This window comes from Staurois parvus, unplaced genomic scaffold (assembly GCF_062004578.1).
Source record: "Staurois parvus isolate SC_StPar_1 unplaced genomic scaffold, SC_StPar_1.0 ptg000262l, whole genome shotgun sequence".
Classification (NCBI taxonomy): domain Eukaryota; kingdom Metazoa; phylum Chordata; class Amphibia; order Anura; family Ranidae; genus Staurois; species Staurois parvus.
In genome coordinates this window covers 4945729-4969287 of record NW_028318058.1, presented here as the reverse complement: position 1 = coordinate 4969287, position 23559 = coordinate 4945729, and the positions used below count along the sequence as shown (strand labels likewise).

General features: G+C 41.8%; 1 protein-coding gene across 1 annotated transcript in view; it reads left to right on the top strand.

Annotated features, from left to right (window-relative positions):
- MAP4K4 (mitogen-activated protein kinase kinase kinase kinase 4) overlaps window positions 1-15726 on the top strand; it is a 219026-nt gene extending 203300 nt beyond the window's left edge. The window contains 5 exon segments of the mRNA XM_089681252.1: window positions 7665-7765; window positions 8930-9079; window positions 9646-9805; window positions 11627-11766; window positions 12454-15726. Of these exon segments, the coding sequence (XP_089537378.1) occupies window positions 7665-7765; window positions 8930-9079; window positions 9646-9805; window positions 11627-11766; window positions 12454-12537 (635 nt within the window). The 3' untranslated portion in view covers window positions 12538-15726.
- Window positions 15727-23559: the final 7833 nt, after the last annotated feature.

The following is a 23559-nucleotide window of genomic DNA, read 5'->3' as shown; positions in this document are numbered from 1 at the left end:
TCTCGCTCGCCCGCCCGCCCGCTTACTCTCGCTCGCCCGCCCGCCCGCTTACTCTCGCTCGCCCGCCCGCCCGCTTACTCTCGCTCGCCCGCCCGCCCGCTTACTCTCGCTCGCCCGCCCGCCCGCTTACTCTCGCTCGCCCGCCCGCCCGCTTACTCTCGCTCGCCCGCCCGCCCGCTTACTCTCGCTCGCCCGCCCGCCCGCTTACTCTCGCTCGCCCGCCCGCCCGCTTACTCTCGCTCGCCCGCCCGCCCGCTTACTCTCGCTCGCCCGCCCGCCCGCTTACTCTCGCTCGCCCGCCCGCCCGCTTACTCTCGCTCGCCCGCCCGCCCGCTTACTCTCGCTCGCCCGCCCGCTTACGCCCGCCCGCCCGCTTACTCTCGCCCGCCCGCCCGCTTACTCTCGCTCGCCCGCCCGCTTACTCTCGCTCGCCCGCCCGCTTACTCTCGCTCGCCCGCCCGCTTACTCTCGCTCGCCCGCCCGCTTACTCTCGCTCGCCCGCCCGCTTACTCTCGCTCGCCCGCCCGCTTACTCTCGCTCGCCCGCCCGCTTACTCTCGCTCGCCCGCCCGCTTACTCTCGCTCGCCCGCCCGCTTACTCTCGCACGCCCGCCCGCTTACTCTCGCACGCCCGCCCGCTTACTCTCGCACGCCCGCCCGCTTACTCTCGCACGCCCGCCCGCTTACTCTCGCACGCCCGCCCGCTTACTCTCGCACGCCCGCCCGCTTACTCTCGCACGCCCGCCCGCTTACTCTCACACGCCCGCCCGCTTACTCTCACACGCCCGCCCGCTTACTCTCACACGCCCGCCCGCTTACTCTCACACGCCCGCCCGCTTACTCTCACACGCCCGCCCGCTTACTCTCACACGCCCGCCCGCTTACTCTCACACGCCCGCCCGCTTACTCTCACACGCCCGCCCGCTTACTCTCACACGCCCGCCCGCTTACTCTCACACGCCCGCCCGCTTACTCTCACACGCCCGCCCGCTTACTCTCACACGCCCGCCCGCTTACTCTCACACGCCCGCCCGCTTACTCTCACACGCCCGCCCGCTTACTCTCACACGCCCGCCCGCTTACTCTCACACGCCCGCCCGCTTACTCACACACGCACGCCCGTTTAAAAATTAACGGTGCACAGTGTAATGTCTAGCTAGTTTGGTAGGTTGGAGAAGTGCCTTGCCATCCAAGGTTAGTGGGCCACACAGTGTAGGGAGAGGCATCTCTAGTCCCTGCATGCAGAGTTGTTTCCATAAGAAAGGAGACACCCTGAAATAGGAAACCTGGGGCAGTAGTCATAGAACCAGCTTAAAACCTTTAAAGCATATCTTAAGTAAAAATTTTAAATTGTATATTAATTTACACATTGTATTCAATTTTTTCTAACCTACTCCTAGTAATCTAAATGAACTTTAAGTTTGTAAACTTACATTAAAATCCCCACTTGTTTACGTTCTTGAATGTGATAACACATTTCACTATGCCCTACATTTAGGCACTGCTGTGTCACACAATTCAGAGCCTGCCTTCTAAACAAAAGAGCTGCTGAGGGCAGGAGTTTCAGGAAGCAGGGTCAGTACAGGCAGCAAGGTACCATGGGATATATAGTCCTTAGAATTTGAAAGTAAATAGAGGAGATTTGCAACATATACAGTCAGGTCCATAAATATTGGGACATCGACACAATTCTAACATTTTTGGCTCTATACACCACCACAATGGATTTGAAATGAAACGAACAAGATGTGCTTTAACTGCAGACTGTCAGCTTTAATTTGAGGGTATTTACATCCAAATCAGGTGAACGGTGTAGGAATTACAACAGTTTGCATATGTGCCTCCCACTTGTTAAGGGACCAAAAGTAATGGGACAATTGGCTTCTCAGCTGTTCCATTGCCAGGTGTCTGTTATTCCCTCATTATCCCAATTACAATGAACAGATAAAAGGTCCAGAGGCCATTTCAAGTGTGCTATTTGCATTTGGAATCTGTTGCTGTCAACTCTCAAGATGAGATCCAAAGAGCTGTCACTATCAGTGAAGTAAGCCATCATTAGGCTGAAAAAACAAAACAAACCCATCTGAGAGATAGCAAAAACATTAGTCGTGGCCAAAACAACTGTGTGGAACATTCTTAAAAAGAAGGAACGCACCGGTGAGCTCAGCAACACCAAAAGACCCGGAAGACCACAGAAAACAACTGTGGTGGATGACCGAAGAATTCTTTCCCTGGTGAAGAAAACACCCTTCACAACAGTTGGCCAGATCAAGAACACTCTCCAGGAGGTAGGTGTATGTGTGTCAAAGTCAACAATCAAGAGAAGACTTCACCAGAGTGAATACAGAGGGTTCACCACAAGATGTAAACCATTGGTGAACCTCAAACACAGGAAGGCCAGATTAGAGTTTGCCAAATGACATCTAAAAAAGCCTTCACAGTTCTGGAACAACATACTATGGACAGATGAGACCAAGATCAACTTGTACCAGAGTGATGGGAAGAGAAGAGTATGGAGAAGGAAAGGAACTGCTCATGATCCTAAGCATACCACCTCATCAGTGAAGCATGGTGGTGGTAGTGTCATGGCGTGGGCATGTATGGCTGCCAATGGAACTGCTTCTCTTGTATTTATTGATGATGTGACTGCTGACAAAAGCAGCAGGATGAATTCTGAAGTGTTTCGGGCAATATTATCTGCTCATATTCAGCCAAATGCTTCAGAACTCATTGGACGCTTCACAGTGCAGATGGACAATGACCCAAAGCAGACTGCAAAAGCAACCAAAGAGTTTTTTAAGGGAAAGAAGTGGAATGTTACGCAATGGCCAAGTCAATCACCTGACCTGAATCCGATTGAGTATGCATTTCACTTGCTGAAGACAAAACTGAAGGAAAAATGCCCCAAGAACAAGCAGAAACTGAAGACAGTTGCAGTGGAGGCCTGACAGAGCATCACCAGGGATGAAACCCAGCGTCTGGTGATGTCTATGCGTTCCACACTTCAGGCTGTAATTGACTGCAAAGGATTTGCAACCAAGTATTAAAAAGTGAAAGTTTGATTTATGATTATTATTCTGTCCCATTACTTTTGGTCCCTTAACTAGTGGGAGGCACATATGCAAACTGCTGTAATTCCTACACTGTTCACCTGATTTGGATGTAAATACCCTCAAATTAAAGCTGACAGTCTGCAGTTAAAGCACATCTTGTTTGTTTCATTTCAAATCCATTGTGGTGGTGTATAGAGCCAAAAATGTTAGAATTGTGTCGATGTCCCAATATTTATGGACCTGACTGTACAAGTAATGCAGGAAGTTGTGGGAAGAGATGGCCAGCCAGGCAGCACTCACAACATCCAAATAATAAACACAAATACTCCTGCACTTCAGGGTGAACTCCATGTAGCTGTGGATCCATTATGGAGATTCTGGAAATTGCAGGCCTTTCTGCCCTCAAAGGACTGGGGGGAGTCCAAAACAGTAAATGCAAAGATAAGAGGGTGCACCGGCCTAGTGCATTACCTGATGATATTTGTTAATAAAAGTAGCAGATACTGATATACTCACAAGAGACAGTGCTAAAAAGGCTCATCATAAAGAGCAGTAATGTCTGGACCCTGGACCTCCAGTAGGCTAGCTCGTTTTGGGAACCTGCCCTGAGGAAGGGTCAAGTCCCTGAAACGCGTTAGTCTATTGGAAGTCCAGTGTCCGTGTCGGGTTTACCGTATCCGGAGGACCATACATTGCTGTTCTTTATAATGAGCCTTTTTACCATTGTCTCTTGTGAGTATATCACTATCTGCTACTTTTATCAATAAATGTCATTCGGTAATGCACTAGGCCGGTGCGTTCTCTGTTTTCTTTGCATTTAGCACTCACAACATGTTAGGAGATTCTAAAGAAAGCTTATGCAGTATTTTCCAAATTCACTATTCATTATGAATAAAACTACCTTTACTACTGCCTATAATATCTGAACAACATTCAATCAGAAGATAAAAAAGCCTAAGAACATTTGATTTTGCCCCATTCTCATAGCTTCTTGGTTTGCACTAAATGAATAGGTATATATATATATATATATATTTTTTTTAATAAATATGCCCCTAAGTGTATAAATACCCAAGAATACCAAAATGAATATATTGCAGCTTATCTGTCCTTTACATCTGGTCATTGCATTAAAAGAGAAGTTTTTTTTTTTCCCTCCTGAATATTAATCTTAGGTGGATGCAGCATCGCTCTGATGCTGCATCTGTCCCTTGCCAACTCAGTGTGAGAACTCAGCGATCACATGATTGCTGAGTTCTCACCGCCGCTGTAAGCAGAGGGGGGTGACTGTCAGTCACCACTGTCTGCTCTGCCCCCTCTGGCAGCAATATTGTCAACCTAAGGAGAGGGTAGTGTTTAGATAATTGATTTAGACTTTACAAGTCACTAACACATATAAAGCCAAACTCCAGCTAACACTTTTTCAATCATTTTTTATTTAGTTGTAGAATTGAAACACAATAACACATAAAAGCACCTAGTCTGCCCATGCAGGGGCTATGACTGGCACCATCTAATAGAACAAACATATACTGTGGGCACAATTATTAAGCAATTTGTATTTTTGAAGATTAATTTAATTATTGAACAACTACAGTGCTCTAGGTCAATCCGAAATGTTAAACCTCAAACCTGAATATTTAAGCAAAAGTGAGGTTTTGGCTTTCTTAAGAGAATATTTGTGCTCACAATTATTGAGCAACTACTAGTGCGTAGAATTATTATGCAACTAAATGAAAAACAAACATTTTCCCATCTCACTTCTTTTTTTTTTTTCATCTGTTAAAGTGAGAATAAAAACCACTCAAAATTTACAAATGAACATTTCTGACATTAAAAAAAAAAAAATAAAAAATTGGGTCACCGATATAGTCACCCTTCCTTTCCAGAACATTCATAAGCCTTCCATTTATGGGGTCTGTCAGTTTCTAGATCTGTTGACTCATCTTTTTGTGCAGCAGCAACCACAGCCTTGCAGATCCTGTTCAGAGAGGTGTATTGTTTTCCTTCACCATTAAGCTCCTGTTTTAAGAAGGGCCCACAAGTTCTCAATAAGGTTTAGGTCAAGTGAGGAAGGGTGCCATGTTATTACTCTTTAATCTTTAAGGCCTTTACTGGTTTTTCACGCCGTGGAGTACTTTGATACATGCGATGGAACATTGTCCTGCATAAATATCATGGTCTTCTTGAAAAATGCAGACTTTTTTCCTGTACCACTGCTTGAAGAAAGTGCCTTCTAAAAACTAGCAGTTGGGTTATTAGTTGATTTTGAGTCCATCTTAAACCCAAAAAGGTCCAACTAGCTCAGTTTTAATAATACCAGCTTATACCAGTACCCCACCTCCACCTTGCCAGCATCTGAGTCGAAGTGGAGCTCTGTGCCGGATACTGATCCAGCCACAGCCCATCCATCTCATCCGTCAAGAGTCACTCATCTCATAAGTTCATAAAAGGTTTGAAAAATCTGTTTACAGATATTTCTTGACCCATTCATGACATTTCAGCTTATGTGTCTTGTTCAGTGGTGCTCAGGTTTCAGCCTTCCCTACCTTGGCCATGTCTCTGAGCACTGAAAATCTTGTACTTTTGTGCACTCCAGGTAGGTTGCAGTTCTGGAATATGACAGCACTGGAGCATGGGTTACTGGTAGCTTCACGTTTAATTCTTCTCAAGTCTTTGGCAGTTAATTTTTTTTTTTTTTGTTCAACACATTTCTTGCGACCCTGTTGATTATTTGCAACAAGACGTTTGATAGTTCTGTGATCACACCCCAATATCTTAGCATTTTCAAGAGTGCTGGATCCCTCTGAAAGACTTTTTTTTTTTTTTTTTTTTTTTTTTTTTTTTTACAATTTTTGGCCCATTTTGCCTGAGGAAAAGAAACTGCCTAATAATTATGCACACCTTGATATAATGTGTTGATCTCCTTACGCCACACCCTTCCTCATTACACAAATGCACATCACCTGATATGCTTAAATCCAATACCCATTCAAGTTTATACAGTTTGGAGTTGGACAATATGCATAAAAATGATGATTTGGTCAAAATAGTCACTTGCCTAATTGTGCACACAGTGTACACAGGATGGCTAAGGAGGCGGAACATCTTTCACAGACAATCACATTAAACCAAAGTGTAAAATACATAGGTGTTGGGGCAGACACCATGGTTAGCAAAGGCGGCCAGGACATATGAGCTAGCAGACCCCATTGTGAATAATCCTGGGTGTAAGTAAATCTGAGAAGGGCACAGAGACCCATCGAGGGAAGAAACGAGAATAGGGCAGAGTAGGGGAAAGGAGAAGTGGGTAAGATGAGGGACTCAGGATTGTCGGAGACACCAGTTAGAGCCAACCCACGCTTGTCGGGGGAAGGTCAAGGAAGGCATTCGCCAACCATTGTTCCCAAATTTTCAAAAATTTGGCATGTGAGTCATTAAGAATACTAGACGTTTGTTCATGAAGCATCATAACTGTCAGATGGTCTTTCACTCCCTGAAAAGGGACTGTAGGTTTCTTCTAGGCTGGGGCAGTCATCCTCTTGGCTCCTATGAACAGATTAGATACCAATTTTTGCTGATGAGTAAATAAACCTGGGATGAGGCAGTGCAGCAGGATAAATTTACCCTCCTTTCAGATATACAAATGGAACAGGGAATACAACAGACCAAAAACCTACCATTGGTGGATAGTCCTGGGCTCAAAGCCATAGGTTACATTTTCTGTGGGAGCCATAAGAGCATCTGTATAGAAAGGGGGACGCAATTAGGGAGCTCCCAGCTAATACTTTTTAAGCAGAAACAGATTTTCCTTTTCCTGTTTTGGGAATTTTAACTACATAAATACAAGCTGTCTGTAATAAATGGTTTGTCTAAGCAATCTAATGGTCATTGTTGATGGATAGGTTGGTTTGTTCAAGGAAGTTGAAAAATAAACTATCTGGCATGATTAACAGGTCATAAAACTGTTACGGAGGGCTAGTAGTAGTTGGTTGCATTCAATGGGATGGAAGATTCTTGAAGGTGTGTTGTAGCTTATCCAAGTCTCTTCTCCAGTTCTAATCAGTGTCAGGAACATACCCTTGCATTATATCCACACAGGTAGCAGTCACCTTAATCAAACCACTATAAAACGTGTCAAGGTTTGTCCAAGAATACAATGGAAAGTTGTGGCATCGCCCTTTTCTAGCTACAGAATACAGTCCATGGTGTCAGGTCTCCATAGGTGTTAATCATACAAATGACATATCTAACTGATGTCGCTTGGCGAGATGTTAAAATGGAAATACATGTGGAACACAGATGATGCTGAAGGCCTACTCATGTTCAGGGATAGTGGTTTCAGTTTGATGTAGATGGCTGGTTTTACGTTCTTTGCAAACCAGTTATCCTCTTTTCAAAATGTGAAATTTCCACGTCCCCCATTACAGAAAAACAGGCTGTGGACAGACTGCATCATATGTTTTATTTTGCCTATACTTCCTCCTTTTAGCTGTCGTATTGTAGATGACCATAAGATTGTATGCATGCACTTCTGTACAAGATTTCAGAGAAATGTATAACAATGCTTATATATTATCTAACATGTTTTATTATTCTTGCTGTTTTTTAGTAAAATATGAGCGCATCAAATTTTTGGTAATTGCTTTAAAAAGTTCAGTGGAAGTCTATGCCTGGGCACCAAAGCCATACCACAAGTTTATGGCCTTTAAGGTGAGTAATTTGACTTCAATTTGTTGATAAATAGGAAAAGGCCCCCCCCCCCCCCCCCATCCCTCTTATGTAGCACCAGCATATGAAAAATTTGCCATAACATTTTTATGGTCATTTATACCCGACTTACTGGCAAGGTGATTCAACTTGTCTTTATAAATCTCGTGATCATCCAGTGATGATATATTCCTGCCAGAAGTCCAGGATTTCAGTCATTTCTGAGCCAAACTATGGTGTCCTTATTCTAAATGTATGCACAATACATAATTTACAAAAAAAGTAAATGTTAATCTCTGGTGCATGGCACTTTCATTATGAGATTGTGTGTCTGGATCTCTGCACTACAGTAGTGGCTGTGCTTCCTCCTAGCTGAACCTTCCCTGTTAACAATAAAGTTATTGCTAATCAGATGTATTTGTGGTCAGTATCTTGTACCTTGCTTTATCTAGATCAAGGTTTACAAAGCTTAACCACTCCAGCCCTTAGGGCATACCCATATGTCCCATGGAAATGGTTATACCAGGGTCATGGCTGCAGCCTCAGCCATGATCCTGGTATCTAAATTTGCAGGTAACAATGGGCTTTACTATAAAAGTACTTTTGAGCACCAACTGTTCACTTTTACAGGACATGGAAATTTTCTATAAAAAAATGCAGATTTTAACACGTATCAGAGAAATGTAAGACTTAAGCTGCCCTTATACTGATCAAAATTCAGCAAAGCCAACGGGGATTGGCCAAATTTTGCTCAGTTTTGTGGACTTCCCCATGTGGCAGAATGTATTTAGTCGACTTCTGTTGAAGGGACATATTGGATCTCTGGATTGCTTCCACCTGAATACTGACAGTCGGCTTGTCAGATTTACATGTTGGAGGAAAAATGTATTTATTTTTTTAGCTTACCAGTGGAAAATTTGTTCTTTGATTTAAAAAAAATCACTCGAAAGAAAGCCTTGATTGTCCCAAAAACACAGTTCCGTCACAATTTTGCTCAGGAAAAATTGATGAATACTCTTTTGAGTTGCATTACATTATCGCATCAAAAACATTGCTCAACCCCTTCTCTGCTATAAGTCCAAATGAGTCCTTTGTGCTCACAGCATGCATTAAAGCTTGGTAATAGTTCAAATGTTTAACATTGTAAACCAATGTGCTTTCTTTCAGTCATTTGGAGATTTGGTACACAGGCCACTGTTAGTTGATTTAACAGTTGAAGAAGGACAGCGGTTGAAAGTGATCTATGGTTCCTGTGCTGGGTTTCATGCTGTGGATGTGGACTCGGGAGCAGTCTATGACATCTATCTACCGACGCATGTAAGGAGTGTTACAGTGTAATAAAGGAAAATGATGTTGCGCTTCCATACACAGTACCTAAATACACTCAAATGGCATGATTAATGCATGAATATTAAATCTCAAATTCTAATATAAGAAATATACACATCAAAAAAGGACAATATCGTGTGATATTCAAAAATATATAAAGGAGAAATAAACATTAAACACTGAAGAAAATGGTGAGACAATGTACAAGTGTCCCTTAAAAAATGGGGAAAAAGTTACATAAATCACAAATAAAGTGATAAATGGCATAAATTATGCCTGCAAAAGTGCCGTGACAAAAGACTCCCAACTGGCGTGAATAATATCTATAGAAATATACGGTGAGACAGTCAGCATAAGGTAAATATAGACATGTTTTGTTATTAAAAAAACAAAAACCCTAAGCTTTAGTATCACTTTAAGTACCTCTTAAAGCGAGCACACAAACAAGGACAATTGACATGCAGGTCCTGTTATACAGTAGTTTCTAGATTGAGCATAGGTCTGTTTTGGCTGCAGTATGTCCACCATTAAACCTTGTTGTGATTTTGTTCTAGATCCAGAGCAGTATCCAGCCACATGCTATCATCATCCTCCCAAATACAGATGGCATGGAGTTACTAGTTTGTTATGAAGATGAAGGAGTTTATGTCAATACATATGGCAGGATCACCAAAGATGTGGTTCTTCAATGGGGAGAAATGCCTACATCAGTTGGTAGGTTTCATTTAGGGTTCTATTCAAACCATGTTTTTTCTTTTGCCTAAACATTTCTGCCTTTTTGATTTTTTTTGTTTTTCAGTAATTACAGTTCGGTCCATATATATTTGGAAACACACACTTTTCATACTTCTAGACTTTTAGCTTTAATTCAAGGGGTTGAACATTATTATTATACAGTATTTATAAAGCGCCAATAGTTTGCTCAGCGCTGTACATTACAATGGGGGACAGAACAACAACAATACAATGCAAAACATGAGGGGATCAAGGGCCCTGCTCTTTCGAGCTTACAATCTAGGAACATAAATATCAAGTACAAATTTTAGGAGCTGGAACCATTTTTTATACACAGTCCCTCCATTTTCAGGGGCTCAAATGTAATTGGACAAATGAATATAATCAGAAATGTTCATTTTTAATATTTTAAGAATCCTCTACTGGCAATGACTGCCAAAAGTCTGGAATCCATGGACATCACCGAAGACTGGGTTTCCTCCTTTCTGATGCTTTCCAGGCTCTAACTGCAGATGCTTTCAGTTGTTCTTTGTAGGTCTTTCTGCCTTTTTAGTTTTGCCTTCAGCAAGTGAAATGCATGCTCAATTGGGTTGAGATCGGGTGATTGACTCGGCCATTGCAGAATATTCCACTTCTTTTCCTTCAAAAGCTCCCGGGTTGCTTTTGCAGTGTGTTTTGGATCATTGTCCAATCTGTAGCATGAAGCGCCGTCCAATCAACTTTGCTGCATTTCGCTGTATCTGGACTGAGAGTATATCTCTAAACTGCAGAATTCATGCAGCTGCTTCTGTCACATCATCATTAAACACCAATTACCCAATCCCACTGGAAGCCATGCATGCTTATGGCATCACACTGCCTTCACTATGTTTTACAGATGACGTCATGTACTTTGGATCCTTCTCCACACTTTTTTCTTCTCGTCATTCTGGTACAGATTCATTTTAGTGTCATCCGTCCATAGAATGCTTTTCCAGAACTGGTCTGGCTTTTTTAGATGGTTATTGGCAAAGTCTAATCTGGCTCTTCTATTCTTCAGGCTTATGAATGGTTCGCACCTTGTGGTGAACCCTCTGTATTTGCTCTCGTGAAATCTTCTCTTGATTGTAGACTTTGACAATGATACGCCCAACTCCTGGAGAGTGTCCTTCACTTGTCTGGATGTTGTGAATGGGTTTTTCTTTACCATATAGAGGATCCTGTGATCATCCATCACTGTTGTCCTCCATGGAGGTCCATGCCTTTTTATGTTGCTGAGCTCACCAGTGCGTTTTTTTTTCCTCAGCATGTACCAAACTGTTGATTTGGCCGCTCCTAATGTTGCTGCTATCTCTCTGATGGATTTGTTTAATTTTTGAAGCCTTACAATGGCCTGTTTCACTTCTATGGACAGCTCCTTTGAATGCATGATGTAGGTTCACAGCAAGAGATTCCAAATGCAAATACCACACTTAGAATCAACTCCAGACCTTCTACCTGCTTAATTGATGAAGAAATAATGGAGTAGCCCACACCTGGCCATGAAACCGCTTTTGATTCAATTGTCCAAATACTTTTGGTTCCTTGAAAAATGGGGGGATGGCTACTGTTAAGAGCTGTAATTTCTAAACCTTTCCTCCAATTAAACCTGAGAGCGTGTACTTTCAGCCCATATCCATTACATAACTATAGCTTGAATATGTTCTGGTAAATACAAATATATTTGGACTTAAGTGTACATTTACTTATTTCTTTATTGTTTTGGGTGTAGATGACCCTGATTCCTATGGTTTTTCATGTTTCTTTTATGTTTCTTTATAGCTTATATCCGATCTAACCAGATAATGGGATGGGGCGAGAAAGCCATTGAAATTCGATCTGTAGAAACTGGCCACCTTGATGGAGTATTTATGCATAAAAGGGCACAAAGACTAAAATTTCTGTGTGAAAGAAATGATAAGGTAAAGATATGTAGGACAATATCCCCCCCTCCTCTCTTCTCCCCCCCCTCCTCTCTTCTCTCCCCCCCTCTTCTCTTCTCTCCTCTCCCCCCCCCCTCTTCTCTTCTCTCCCCCCCCCTCTTCTCTTCTCTCCCCCCCCTCTTCTCTTCTCTCCCCCCCCCTTCTCTTTTCTCCCCCCCCTCTTCTCTTTTCTCCCCCCCCTCTTCTCTTTTCTCCCCCCCCTCTTCTCTTTTCTCCCCCCCCTCTTCTCTTTTCTCCCCCCCCTCTTCTCTTTTCTCCCCCCCCTTCTCTTTTCTCCCCCCCCTTCTCTTTTCTCCCCCCCTTCTCTTTTCTCCCCCCCTTCTCTTTTCTCCCCCCCTTCTCTTTTCTCCCCCCCTTCTCTTTTCCCCCCCCCCTCTTCTCTTCTCCCCCCCCCTCTTCTCTTCTCCCCCCCCCACTCTTCTCTTCTCCCCCCCCACTCTTCTCTTCTCCCCCCCCTCTTCTCTTCTCGTCCCCCCCCCCCCCCCCTTCTCGAACGAACATTCATTGCCACAGTGCTATTGTTTTGTTTTCAACCAATTTCTGTCTGTAATTATTATTCTTGTTTATAATGCCTAATCTATCAGTCTTCATGTGTGGAATGTGTATGTATCATCTGCCTAATGCAGGAACCATGTGCCTAATTCTTTCCATTGTTTCATCACTCAGGTTTTCTTTGCTTCCGTACGGTCTGGTGGAAGCAGTCAAGTGTATTTCATGACCCTTGGCAGAAGTTCTCTTCTGAGCTGGTAATGCGTGGATCTGCTGATACCTCCCCTACAGTCTTCATAATCTCCGTAACTTGAAATCATTTACAACTGGAGTACAACCTGCGCACTGATGTTGATATATTTGTTCAAGATGGAGTTTTCATTCATTTAGTGGATCTTTTTTTGTTTCTAACTTAGGGGAGAAGATGACAGAACTTTATTGCAGCTTGCAAAAGGCAGCTGAGGCTGTAACTCCTGTGTCGGGTGCTGTAAACATCTGAGATTTGACAGGAACAGCAAGCTTTTACTAACTTTTAGACACTTCCTGTTACTTAAATTAACTTCTACATGAGAAGTACAAATATCAAACCACACTAAAAGCACCCTGTCAGCATGAAAAATGGAGTTTCTAACACGAGAGGGCAGACCAGGAGAGCGTAACAAGCGTTGATGATGCACAGCCAGACTTACTAATATTTCAGTTATTTAATTTAGTGGGATTTTTTTTTTTATTTTGTTTGTTGATTCTGACAAAGGAAAGTTCATATAATAAAATGTATTTATAAAATGTGAAGGGCAGCAGCTAATGTTTTATTTTTCACCTGCACAAAGTTTTGGGCCAATGTTGTGCATTGCTGAACTTTGCCTAAGTCCATGCAAATCATTCTTTTTGACTTTCTTGACTTGTATATCCCTACAGAATGTGTCACAGTATTAGCGCTGCCTCGTCCATTACTTTTTAATATTATTTCCTAGATATCTGCAGTTAATGTGCACGCAGTGTATCAACCTAAACTTGTACTGTAGAAAGGGAACAAAACAGGGTTGCGGAGTTGGATGTTACAGGCAAATTCCAATCAGCTTATTATTTCTCCTACCTCATTTTGGGCGATGCACAAACCCCTTTGGTGCCATGACACCTGCAGCATCTTTGCAGACATCCTGGACACTCAAGGGCTTGACAAAGAGGTTGTCTCATTTATCTTTATACCGTTAATGGCGTATAACGTGAATGTGTAATTTAATACCAAATTTGTGCCAGATTGATCTCTTTGGCTGAGTTCGTCCAAGCTGACACGATGGCACAAAATTGCTCCACGGCAGTGACAATACACGGATTAGGTCCATTTGGCTTTCATAGGGATTTTTTTTTTTCCAGTTGAAATTCACCTTCCGTTTCACATTTATGTTTGATCCAAGACAGTAAGGTTTCACTTTTTTGTGAAATGCAGATATAGCATCATGGGAGGTCGGTGTTTTAGGCTAGTTATCTGAATTGTATAATGTAGGACAGTAGGAGGGGCACGGGAGGGGCGGGCTTGTTCATGAAGGGGAGCGACATATTCCTTTTTGTAAGAATGCAATGCACTAAAACAATTCTACGAATGTAGTTAATAATGCTTATTCATAACTGACATGCTGTTCCTGTGTTTAGATGTGAGATTCCCGGTTCAGACTTTTTTATTGAAAATATAAAAGTCGGCTTTATTTTCTGAGCATTTTGACATTTGTAATAAATGTCTGGACAGGAATAACTTGTTCATTGGCTACCCATTCTTTACTCGAGGTTCCTGGAGTGTACAGTCGTGGTTGATGTAGCAATGCACAGTGTCATTATCATTCAACCCTGTTAAGACTTTTTTTTTTTCTTTTTTCCCGGTGTGGGGTACATTGTTGACAGCTGCCTTAAGCTGTTCATTTGTGAACAGTTTCTCTTTCTAATATAGACTACTCTTCCTTTGTTTCTGCCATTGTATGAAACATTTTTTAATTTTTTTTTTACCTTTGCTCTCTAGTGCACAGTCTGGGTAACGAGCCAGCTTACATTCATGCTGGTTCTGACTTGCGCAATGATATCGACGTGAGCTGGGCAGATGAAAGAACTTTTCTTAATGGAATAGTTCTCAGTGTGAGCGTTAATCTGCTGCCACCCCTTACATACATACTCATTTCCATGACATGGAAGCCTTATAACTAATGGCAGAAACATATGTTTGGAATTTGTTTTGTTTTTTTTTTTTTTTGTTTTTTTTTCTTTCCCAGTAGCACTGAAAAGTGATTCTAATGTGTACATTTAGTTCCATTTTGTTGTAAAGGGCAGTGGACACTTAAAGTGAAGTTGAAAGCCGAGTGTAGTCTAAATAACCAGTACTAATCTTGGGTTCTGTTTGGCACTTTGGCTTGTGGGAGTGTGTTCCATGGGTCTGTAGGGTTGTGTTCATGGGTTTCACCATTGTGCTTGCCTCTTGATTGCTTGTGTACTTTGCACCTCCTAAGCATAGTCTGCTGGTGTCCACCATAGAGAAACTCAAATGAATGACTTAGATTTTGATTGCTCACTGAGACACGTGCAAGGTAAATACTGTAATCACCATAATGTCAGTGAGTGATATTTTATCAAACAGGAAAATCGTCTATGTAGTTGGTGCTCATGTACAGCCAGTGCAGTAGTCACAAAGCACAAGGGTGGCACAGTTGAGGGTTCTTGTGAGTGCATTCTCCCAATGGTCATGTAATTCAGCATTTTTATTGCTGATGTTAATCTAGTCCTGTTCTTAAATACTGATGAAGCCAATTGCCTAGAAAAGACTACCCTACAGAAATGTTCTTGGTTAGAACTGCTGGAAGTTCATATATAATATTTTTTAACAGATTGCTCTGGAGTCCCCAAACACTGGTGTCTTCACTGTTTTTCTTCTTCCAGCAAACATTATGTCCTACTGCAATTTTGTAATTTAAAACCAGTATTAACAGCAAAAACCACTATGTGATGAACATGGACTATATCTTTAATAACAAAAAGCAGAATACAGTTGCTCCTTGGTTTAGTTAATGCATAAGAAATAATATTCTTGTATGAATTACTGAAACTGTATGACTGCAGTGTTGCTTCCCTTTTTCTGTTTTATGCACATGTTACATTGGAGAAAATGTTTACATTTTTGTTAAACTAATGTGCATCACTTATTTATGTTTTTTTAAGTGAATTTTTGCATAATTTTAGTAATTCACATTTTGTGACCTATAACCTCAAACTTTTCTGATTAATAATAGTGCGAAAAGATAACCGTGACAAACTGCATACAATTACTAATTGTTGAACTGCAAAGCAGACTGGTGTCAAGTAAACATTCTCAGACATTTTGCAGTGCTATCTAACTTATGTCTACTGTGTTTCATGGAAATTCCTATTTTCCCCATTTTTCCTTAAATAAAATAAAAATCACACCTATGGTTATGTGGACTACATTTTTTGAGATGGGAACAACATTTTATAAGCCTTTTATATTGCACATTTGTAAGTTTTTAAAGCATTTTGTAAATTTTGATGGCTTGAAAGTTCACTACTGCTGACCAGTAGTGGGGGGTTATGTTTATAAAATATACTGCACTCACTGAATTGGAACCTCTTTTCAGACATAGTCACACACTGCACATTTATTGCATGGTCTTCATGCACCATCCTTTGAGAATTCCCCACACAGATATACTGACTAATGTAATGTACACAATCAAAGAATAGCCTAATACATGGGGTCTCCAAACTTTATAAACGAAGGGACAAACTTTCGACTTTAGGGTGGCTAGACTGTGGTCAGTGGGAAAAGAACATGTCCTGGCATCAGTGGAGTAAACTATGCCTCATCATTGATATTAACGGGAGATATAGTGCCCTATTACTGGTATTAGTGGGAGGAATAGTTTCCCATTGCTGGTGTCAGTGGGAGGAATAGTGTCCCGTTGTTGGTGTCAGTTGTAGGAATAGTGCCCCATCATTGGTGTCAGTGGGAGGAATAGGGCCCCATCATTGGTGTCAGTGGGAGGAATAGTGACCCATCATTGGTGTCAGTGGGAGGAATAGTGACCCATCATTGGTGTCAGTGGGAGGAATAGTGACCCATCATTGGTGTCAGTGGGAGGAATAGTGACCCATCATTGGTGACATCACTTCCTCAGGTACAGACAGGAAGTAAGAAGTAGAGAGAAGACATTGCTGAAAGTGGCAGCAGAGGAGATGGAGGAAAAAGTCTGAAAGGAGCCAAGAGACCCCCTAGTGGGACGAGGGATAACTCCATCTATCCATCCATACTGAGGAAAAGAATCTTTTTAACGGCGAGACCCCCTGCTGGAAAAAAGGAAAAAACTCCATCCATCCATCTGGGATACAGGGATCTATCCATATGTCCAAATCTGAGCCCAATTAAAGGGACACAAGCTTGTATGACCTCACTTAACGGTTTGTTCCTATACATCAGGTGAGAGCACAACTGGTGAAGGAGCACAGTATACATACAGTGAGGAACAGAAGTATTTGAACACCCTGCAATTTTGCAAGTTCTCCCACTTAGAAATCATGGAGGGGTCTGAAATTCACATTGTAGGTGCAATCCCACTCAGACCCACTCAATCCCACTGGGATTGCACCTACAATGTGAATTTCAGACCCGTCCATGATTTTCTAAGTGGGAGAACTTGCAAAATTGCAGGGTGTTCAAATACTTCTGTTCCTCACTGTATATACATTTGGTGGACTATATTTTATTTATTTTTCAATATACTATAGAAGAGACCATAGGCTCACGGGTTGTTTTTGAGAATTCCTTCTGAGAACTTGATATGTGAAGATATGCTTGCAGCACCAGCGTTATTGTTAATAACACATTATGGAAATATATTAACTCTGTTTATTGTTTTGCGCCAATTGATTTGTGTGTATATTGTTAGTGGAGCGCGACACATAAGTGTTTTTTTAATTTGATAGACACATTGGTATTGGTATGTGTGTAGTGTAGGCAACCCACTGATTCAATTGATAGATTTATTAGTTTAGTCACTTAATATTTTTAATTTAAATTACCCACCTAATTAAATTTATCAGTTAATTTAAATACACGGTAGTAGCTCACAAGAATCCCATTTATAAATGATTTTTTAAATTTTCTTATAGAAAACCCTTTGTTAAAAAGCTTAATTTTTAATAGAAAAAAAAGTAATTGCAAGGAACTAGGAGTCTTCTTAAAACAGGAAGTATTTACTTATTGTTTCCATAACAAATACAAATCTTAAAGGACTGTGGCCAAAGCTGTTTTGAACATACTTCTGTGGGCCACAGCAGTGCACGTCATTCTGCACTCTTGTGACCCAGATTCAGCTGACAGTGGGTTAAAGTCCACTGTCGGGTGTTGTTACTCAGCCACTCCAGACTCTGGAGGGATTTGACTTTAATATCAGGATCTACCCAAATTCCTGACATTAAGCTGGCTCAGTCTCTCGGCAAGCCATTGAGAGCCTGAGACCAGCTGCTCCCATCCCCTCCAAAGCCCAGTGCTCCAGTGAGCTCTGGAGGAGCAGAGCAGAACGTCAGTGACTGACAGTCACCAGGTCTCTTCTCATTGAAGACCAAGAATGGAGCCATCAGTGGTCTTTGATCACTCAGTTCTCAGTCTTCGAGGTGGCAGGGCACATATGTAGTATTGGCCCCTGCCACCTCTAAAACCGAGAGCTACTTAGGTGAATATGAATGTTTTTTTTTTTTTTTGTTTTTTTGTTTTTTTTATTTTGAGATCCTGCACTTCTTTTTAAGATTCTCTTGTCTGGTTACATTTTTTATAAAGAAAGTAATTCTTTAACAGGTAAAAGCTCCTCCTCGATCCACCATATGATATTGTTCCTTCACACTAATGCTGACATCTGTTAAATACTCCTGAGGTTGTGTTTGCACATGTGCATGGATAGATGAACAAACTAATAAACAGTCATATGGTAGTAAAATTCCAAGGTTCCCTGTGTCACCTTAAGCACTTTGGGTCTCTACTGTGGAGAAGTTGTAAAGTTTTCACAATAAAATATGTATAAGAACCTTGACGGTAAGTGTAATGATAAAAGTCAGAACATGGTGGCTTGTAAAGGGGTTTAGATTTTCTTAGTATTTTGAAGCTATCAAAAAGCATCAAGATATGGTGTGCAAAACCAGAAACCTGCAACTCTACTAAATATAAATGCCACATCTTCCCTTTTCTTGCAATAGAAGTAGAAGAAATATGCAACACTACTTGACGTTCTTGAAAGTTTAACAACTCATCCAGAAATACACTGAAAACTGATTTAAGCCTGAAAGCAAAGAAAACATCAATTTGATCGATTTTGATTAGGTTTGCATCTAGGCCCATTTGTCCTTTATCAGTAAGCAACCATTTATTGATCAAACTGCCCATTTAGTGCAACCTACATCTTAAATGTGCAATTATTGGTTGAAAAGACCATTTTATATATTGTATTCCAATTGTATCCTTGCATATATGGTCTATATTGCACAACATAACCTAGACCACCTGGTACTCCTGGAGCTGTGCTTTTTCCCTATGATTGAACCAGCTGAGCCTTGAAGTAAATGAGGATTATTGAAGCAAGAATATACAATACATCCAACTTCTAATGAAGAAAGTTAATCAACATGAATACTCTGGAAGACTTCCACTACACTCCTTCTCAGGCAATGACTTTACAAAAGATTTACTATAGCATGGAACAGAAATTTTTTTTTTTTTCTGTCTGTCACATACACAGTTCCATTTCTTATTGTGCTATAAAACAACATCCTAAACTTGAGTGAAATATTTTGGTAGCATATCCATACTATTTTCATAGTTTTTACCATTATTTACCACCCAATGTGTAAATAGTGGGTTGAGATTTCTAATTACATAAAATTTTGTTTACTAGAAATGGCGTTGATAAGCATATTAGGCTACCAAATGCAGCTTAAAACCTTCTTGGGTCCAGAACAAAAACATCATCTGTAAAGATGTATGAAAATTTTAGCAGGGCTTTAAGGCAATAGCAGCATCTATTTGTGTTTTAAATGTTCTGTTTTTTTTTAAATAGTTTAGCCAAAGATATTTTAGGAATTGCCTTATGTTTTCCTTGACTTTATAGAGCATAACTCATTCCTTGCTAACCTCACATTCAAGCTATACTAAAAAGTCTGTGGGTTTCTTTGGACTTGTGAGTGTCCTCTTCCTCATATAATAAACTAAATCGACAAACTGAACCACGGAAAATACAATCCAGTTAAACCATGAAGATTAAGTTATTCCTTTTTTTGCAATCCCAACAGTCCAAAATGAAAATGTAAAATTCAAGGCAGTTCTGTACTTAAACATCTGTGACTTGGAAGAAGGCAACAAAAGGTGGCAGCTGTTATAATCCCAAGCTCACCCAGTGCCTGATCTACTACCAGAGCGCTCAAAATTTCAGTGCAAATTTCAGCTTTTTGAAATGGCAACCACTGCCCCCACCCCCCTATATTTGGTGGGGATGGTGATGAACTGGTCTGGAACTGAGGGCTGCCTTGTAGGAGGTCATAGATTTTTATGGGTGGCCCAAACCCAAAAGTACTGGGTCTTTGGATCTTTGAAATAGAGAATGTGGAAGTCCCAATCACTGACCTCTCCTGAAAATGATAGCTATCTCTTGTGCAAATCCAATGGCTTCAGTAATTTCTGAGGCTCTACCTGGAACAAGTATACCGATTAAGTGTCCTGATTTTCTCATTTGCATGTTTGTCCAGGGGCAGCAACCAATGAGGTACTAAATCCAGAGACTAGTACTCTTGGTTTCACCTGTATTTCTTACAATATAGGCTTCTTTTTTTCACTTTTATCATTTGTGTGCCACCTTAAACATATTTTGAACTACAAACAAAATTAAATGGATCCATTTTCTTATTGGAAGGGTTGGAGGTTTATATCCTTGTGTTTTAGGGTTCTGTGAAATCGACACACATGGCTCCTGCCACAGAGAATCATGACTACCTTTTATTTCTAGCTTAGTGCATACATAAATAATATTATTGGTGCTGTGTAATCACAGGACAAATTGTCTGGGGCCTGTGCTTATATTGTATAATTTTGTTGAGACGTGGATGAGGAGGTCAGATTAGGAATACTGAAGTGAACTGAGGCGGGTGTATGAATAGTGGACGAGGTTTAAGTTGGTTGTAAACTGATCAAAAATTTTCCAGTTCAGCAGGGACCAGCTGCATTTTGGTCAGTGTCAACCAGCCACACTCGATGGAAGTTGATTGAATTCAGTGGAAGCTACATGTTCTCGATCAGCTGCAGCAGCCACTGATTAATGTATTCTGATAGCGACAGGTACAGCTGTCAGAATACCATGTCCCAGTATAGGAAGGGATGCTTTCATCCACCAGCCCACTGACTGAATGACAAAAAAAAAACCCAAAAATTAACATATGTATGACCAACTGAAAATGGAACAAAATGGATGAAGGTTAACGTGGGGCTGTTGCCCCACAACTACAAATTTCCCAATTAGCTGACTACATCTGAATCATGTTAATAATTCTTTTTATGCTTTGCGATTCATGTGAGGTGACAGTGTCATGTTGCAATGCCTTCTTGTGTAAATGAAGATCTTTCTTCACTGTCGCATTTTCTGCGTGTGTTCCTGTCTAGAAGGAAATTCCCAATTTCTTATACCTGTCATTTACTTTTGTAATATTTTACTGTGACCATGGTTAAGTATTTTTATTTTTTTGTTCCTGCAGCAAAATCGTGTGATTGGTACAGCTGAAGAAACGTAATACTTTGTGAAACACTAATAGTATAGCTTCCTAGTTTCTTAGGAAGGTTGTCCATGGTTACACCTACACACTAAATATTGTGTCAGTGCAGTCATTAAGTAGAATTAAATCCTTTTCAGACAAGGAAGCTGCCACCTTAGCCTCTATTATAGCTGCTGTTGCCATGGTGGAGCACATGATCAATTATGACATTGGCCATTTGATGGCTTTACAGTTCAGTTGCGTGCCAACATAAGCATAGTGACCTCCACTTGCTTCCTGATCCTGTGCTGAGCAGCTAGCCTGATGCATTGTGAACACAGATCAGCCGCTTAGCACGAGCTGAGAAGTGATATCATGCTCTCTACCTTCTCCAATCAGAGATCACTTTGCATTCATTCAGAAAATGAAAAGCATCCTCTGAATGTTGCCCACGCCAAGCTTCTGACCTCCTGTATTCGCCAGGCCAGACGCTCAGCACAGGACCTGAAAGCAAGAGAAGATCACCAAAATAGCGGTGGATTCCAGCTTCCAGGGGCATCAGCCAGGTTTGATATATACATAGGTCCAAGCTGGACCAATGTAACTATGTAAAAATACACCATACCTGGATTTCTTTTTTAGTGGCCTTGTCTCATTGTACCTACTTTGTTACTGCACATTGATTATAGCTGACAAATAAAAAAGGACAGTTTATTGGCCGGCCATAGACAGTTAAATTCTTGCATGGACAGGCTGAATGTACCCAGGTTGATCAATTGATCAACTTGGGTACAACCAGCCTGTTGTATTTTACATGTAATTATTGCTAGGGGCTGTTATAGCTGCTAGCAATAATCACTGTGTTCTCCCAGTGGGATCATCTTCCCCTGCTTCCTTGCCAGAAGAACACAATAGCTCCATGGGAGCGATTACCCTGTTGGGGGGCACTGAGCAAATTTCTTTCCTGCAACCATGAAAGAAATGAACCAAAAAAAACAATCGACAACAATCTAATATGGTGTTTTTAGCGAAGTGTTTTTAAACATAACCTTTTCTTTTGAACTAGCACAGTGTATACAGTCCTCCACTCACTCCGACGGGAATACCTTAGACCTTGTCTTCTCTCACCACTGTACTCCCTCTAACCTCTCAAACACCCCATTTCCCCTCTCTGATCACAATCTCATCACCTTCACAGTCTCCTTGTCCTCTAACACCTATTCCACCAAACAGCAAACAATTACCAGCAGAAATCTCCGAAACCTAAACCGGGTTCCCTTCCTCTCTGCAACTGACCAGCTCTACGACAGCATCAACCCCCTGTCCTGCCCAGACCTGGCCATTGCGGTCTACAACAACTCTTTCATCCGCTCTAGACTCGCTTGCTCCCCTAACAACACGAAGCATCAGGCCCCGACCTCTACAACCTGGCAGACTGACCAGACCCGAAATCTCAAATGACACAGTCGCGCGCTGGAGCGATTATGGCGTAAAACCGAATCCCACCAAGCGTTCACCCGTTATACATCTGCCTTCTTAACATACACTTCCTCCCTTCACGCTGCCAAACAAGCTTACTTTGTCACCCTCATTAATACCTTCTCTTTGAGTCCTCGTCGTCTCTTCTCTACCTTTTTAACTCTCTACTTTCTCCACCCCCACCGCCACTCAGTGCCTCACTCACTGCCCACGAGATTGCACACCACTTCCAAAATAAGATTGATGAAATTCATAGGGACAACGCCTCTACACAGACACCCACCCCAGTTAGCATTCCTCATACCATACCTCCCTCAGCACTTTCCTCCTTTTTACCTCGCTACCACCGAAGAGGTCCTTAAGGTCTTTTCAGACGCCCGCCTCACCACCTGCCCCCTGGACCCTGTCCCCTCCTCTTCCATCCTATGCTCCCTCACTCACATCTTCAATCTTTCCCTCTCTACAGGTGCCTTCACCTCCCGTCTAAAGCACGCGCACATCACTCCCATACTTAAAAAAACCCTCCCTAGAGCCCACCAACCTGAACAACCTTAGACCCATCTCCCTGCTGACATTTACCTCTTAACTCCTAGAACGCTTAGTCTACAATCGTCTGAGCTCCCACCTCACTGACAACAACCTTCTTGACCCTTTACAATCTGGCTTTTGCCCTCTACACTCCACTGAAGCTGCCCTACTAAAACTTTCTAATGACCTACTAACTGCAAAAACCAACGGCCACTATTCAATACTCCTACTACATGACCTCTGTGCGGCTTTTGACACTGTTGACCATCCCCTCCTCCTCAAAAAACTACACTTTTGGCCTCAGCGACTCCGCTCTCTCCTGGTACTTCTATCTATCGCAGCGCTCCTTCAGTGTTACCTATAATGCTGCCACCTCCTCCTCACTCCCTCTTTATGTAGGGGTCCCTCAAGGTTCTTTCCTTGGACCCCTTCTCTTCTCCATCTACACCTCCTCCCTTGGTTACTTAATAAACTCCCACAGCTTCAATTACC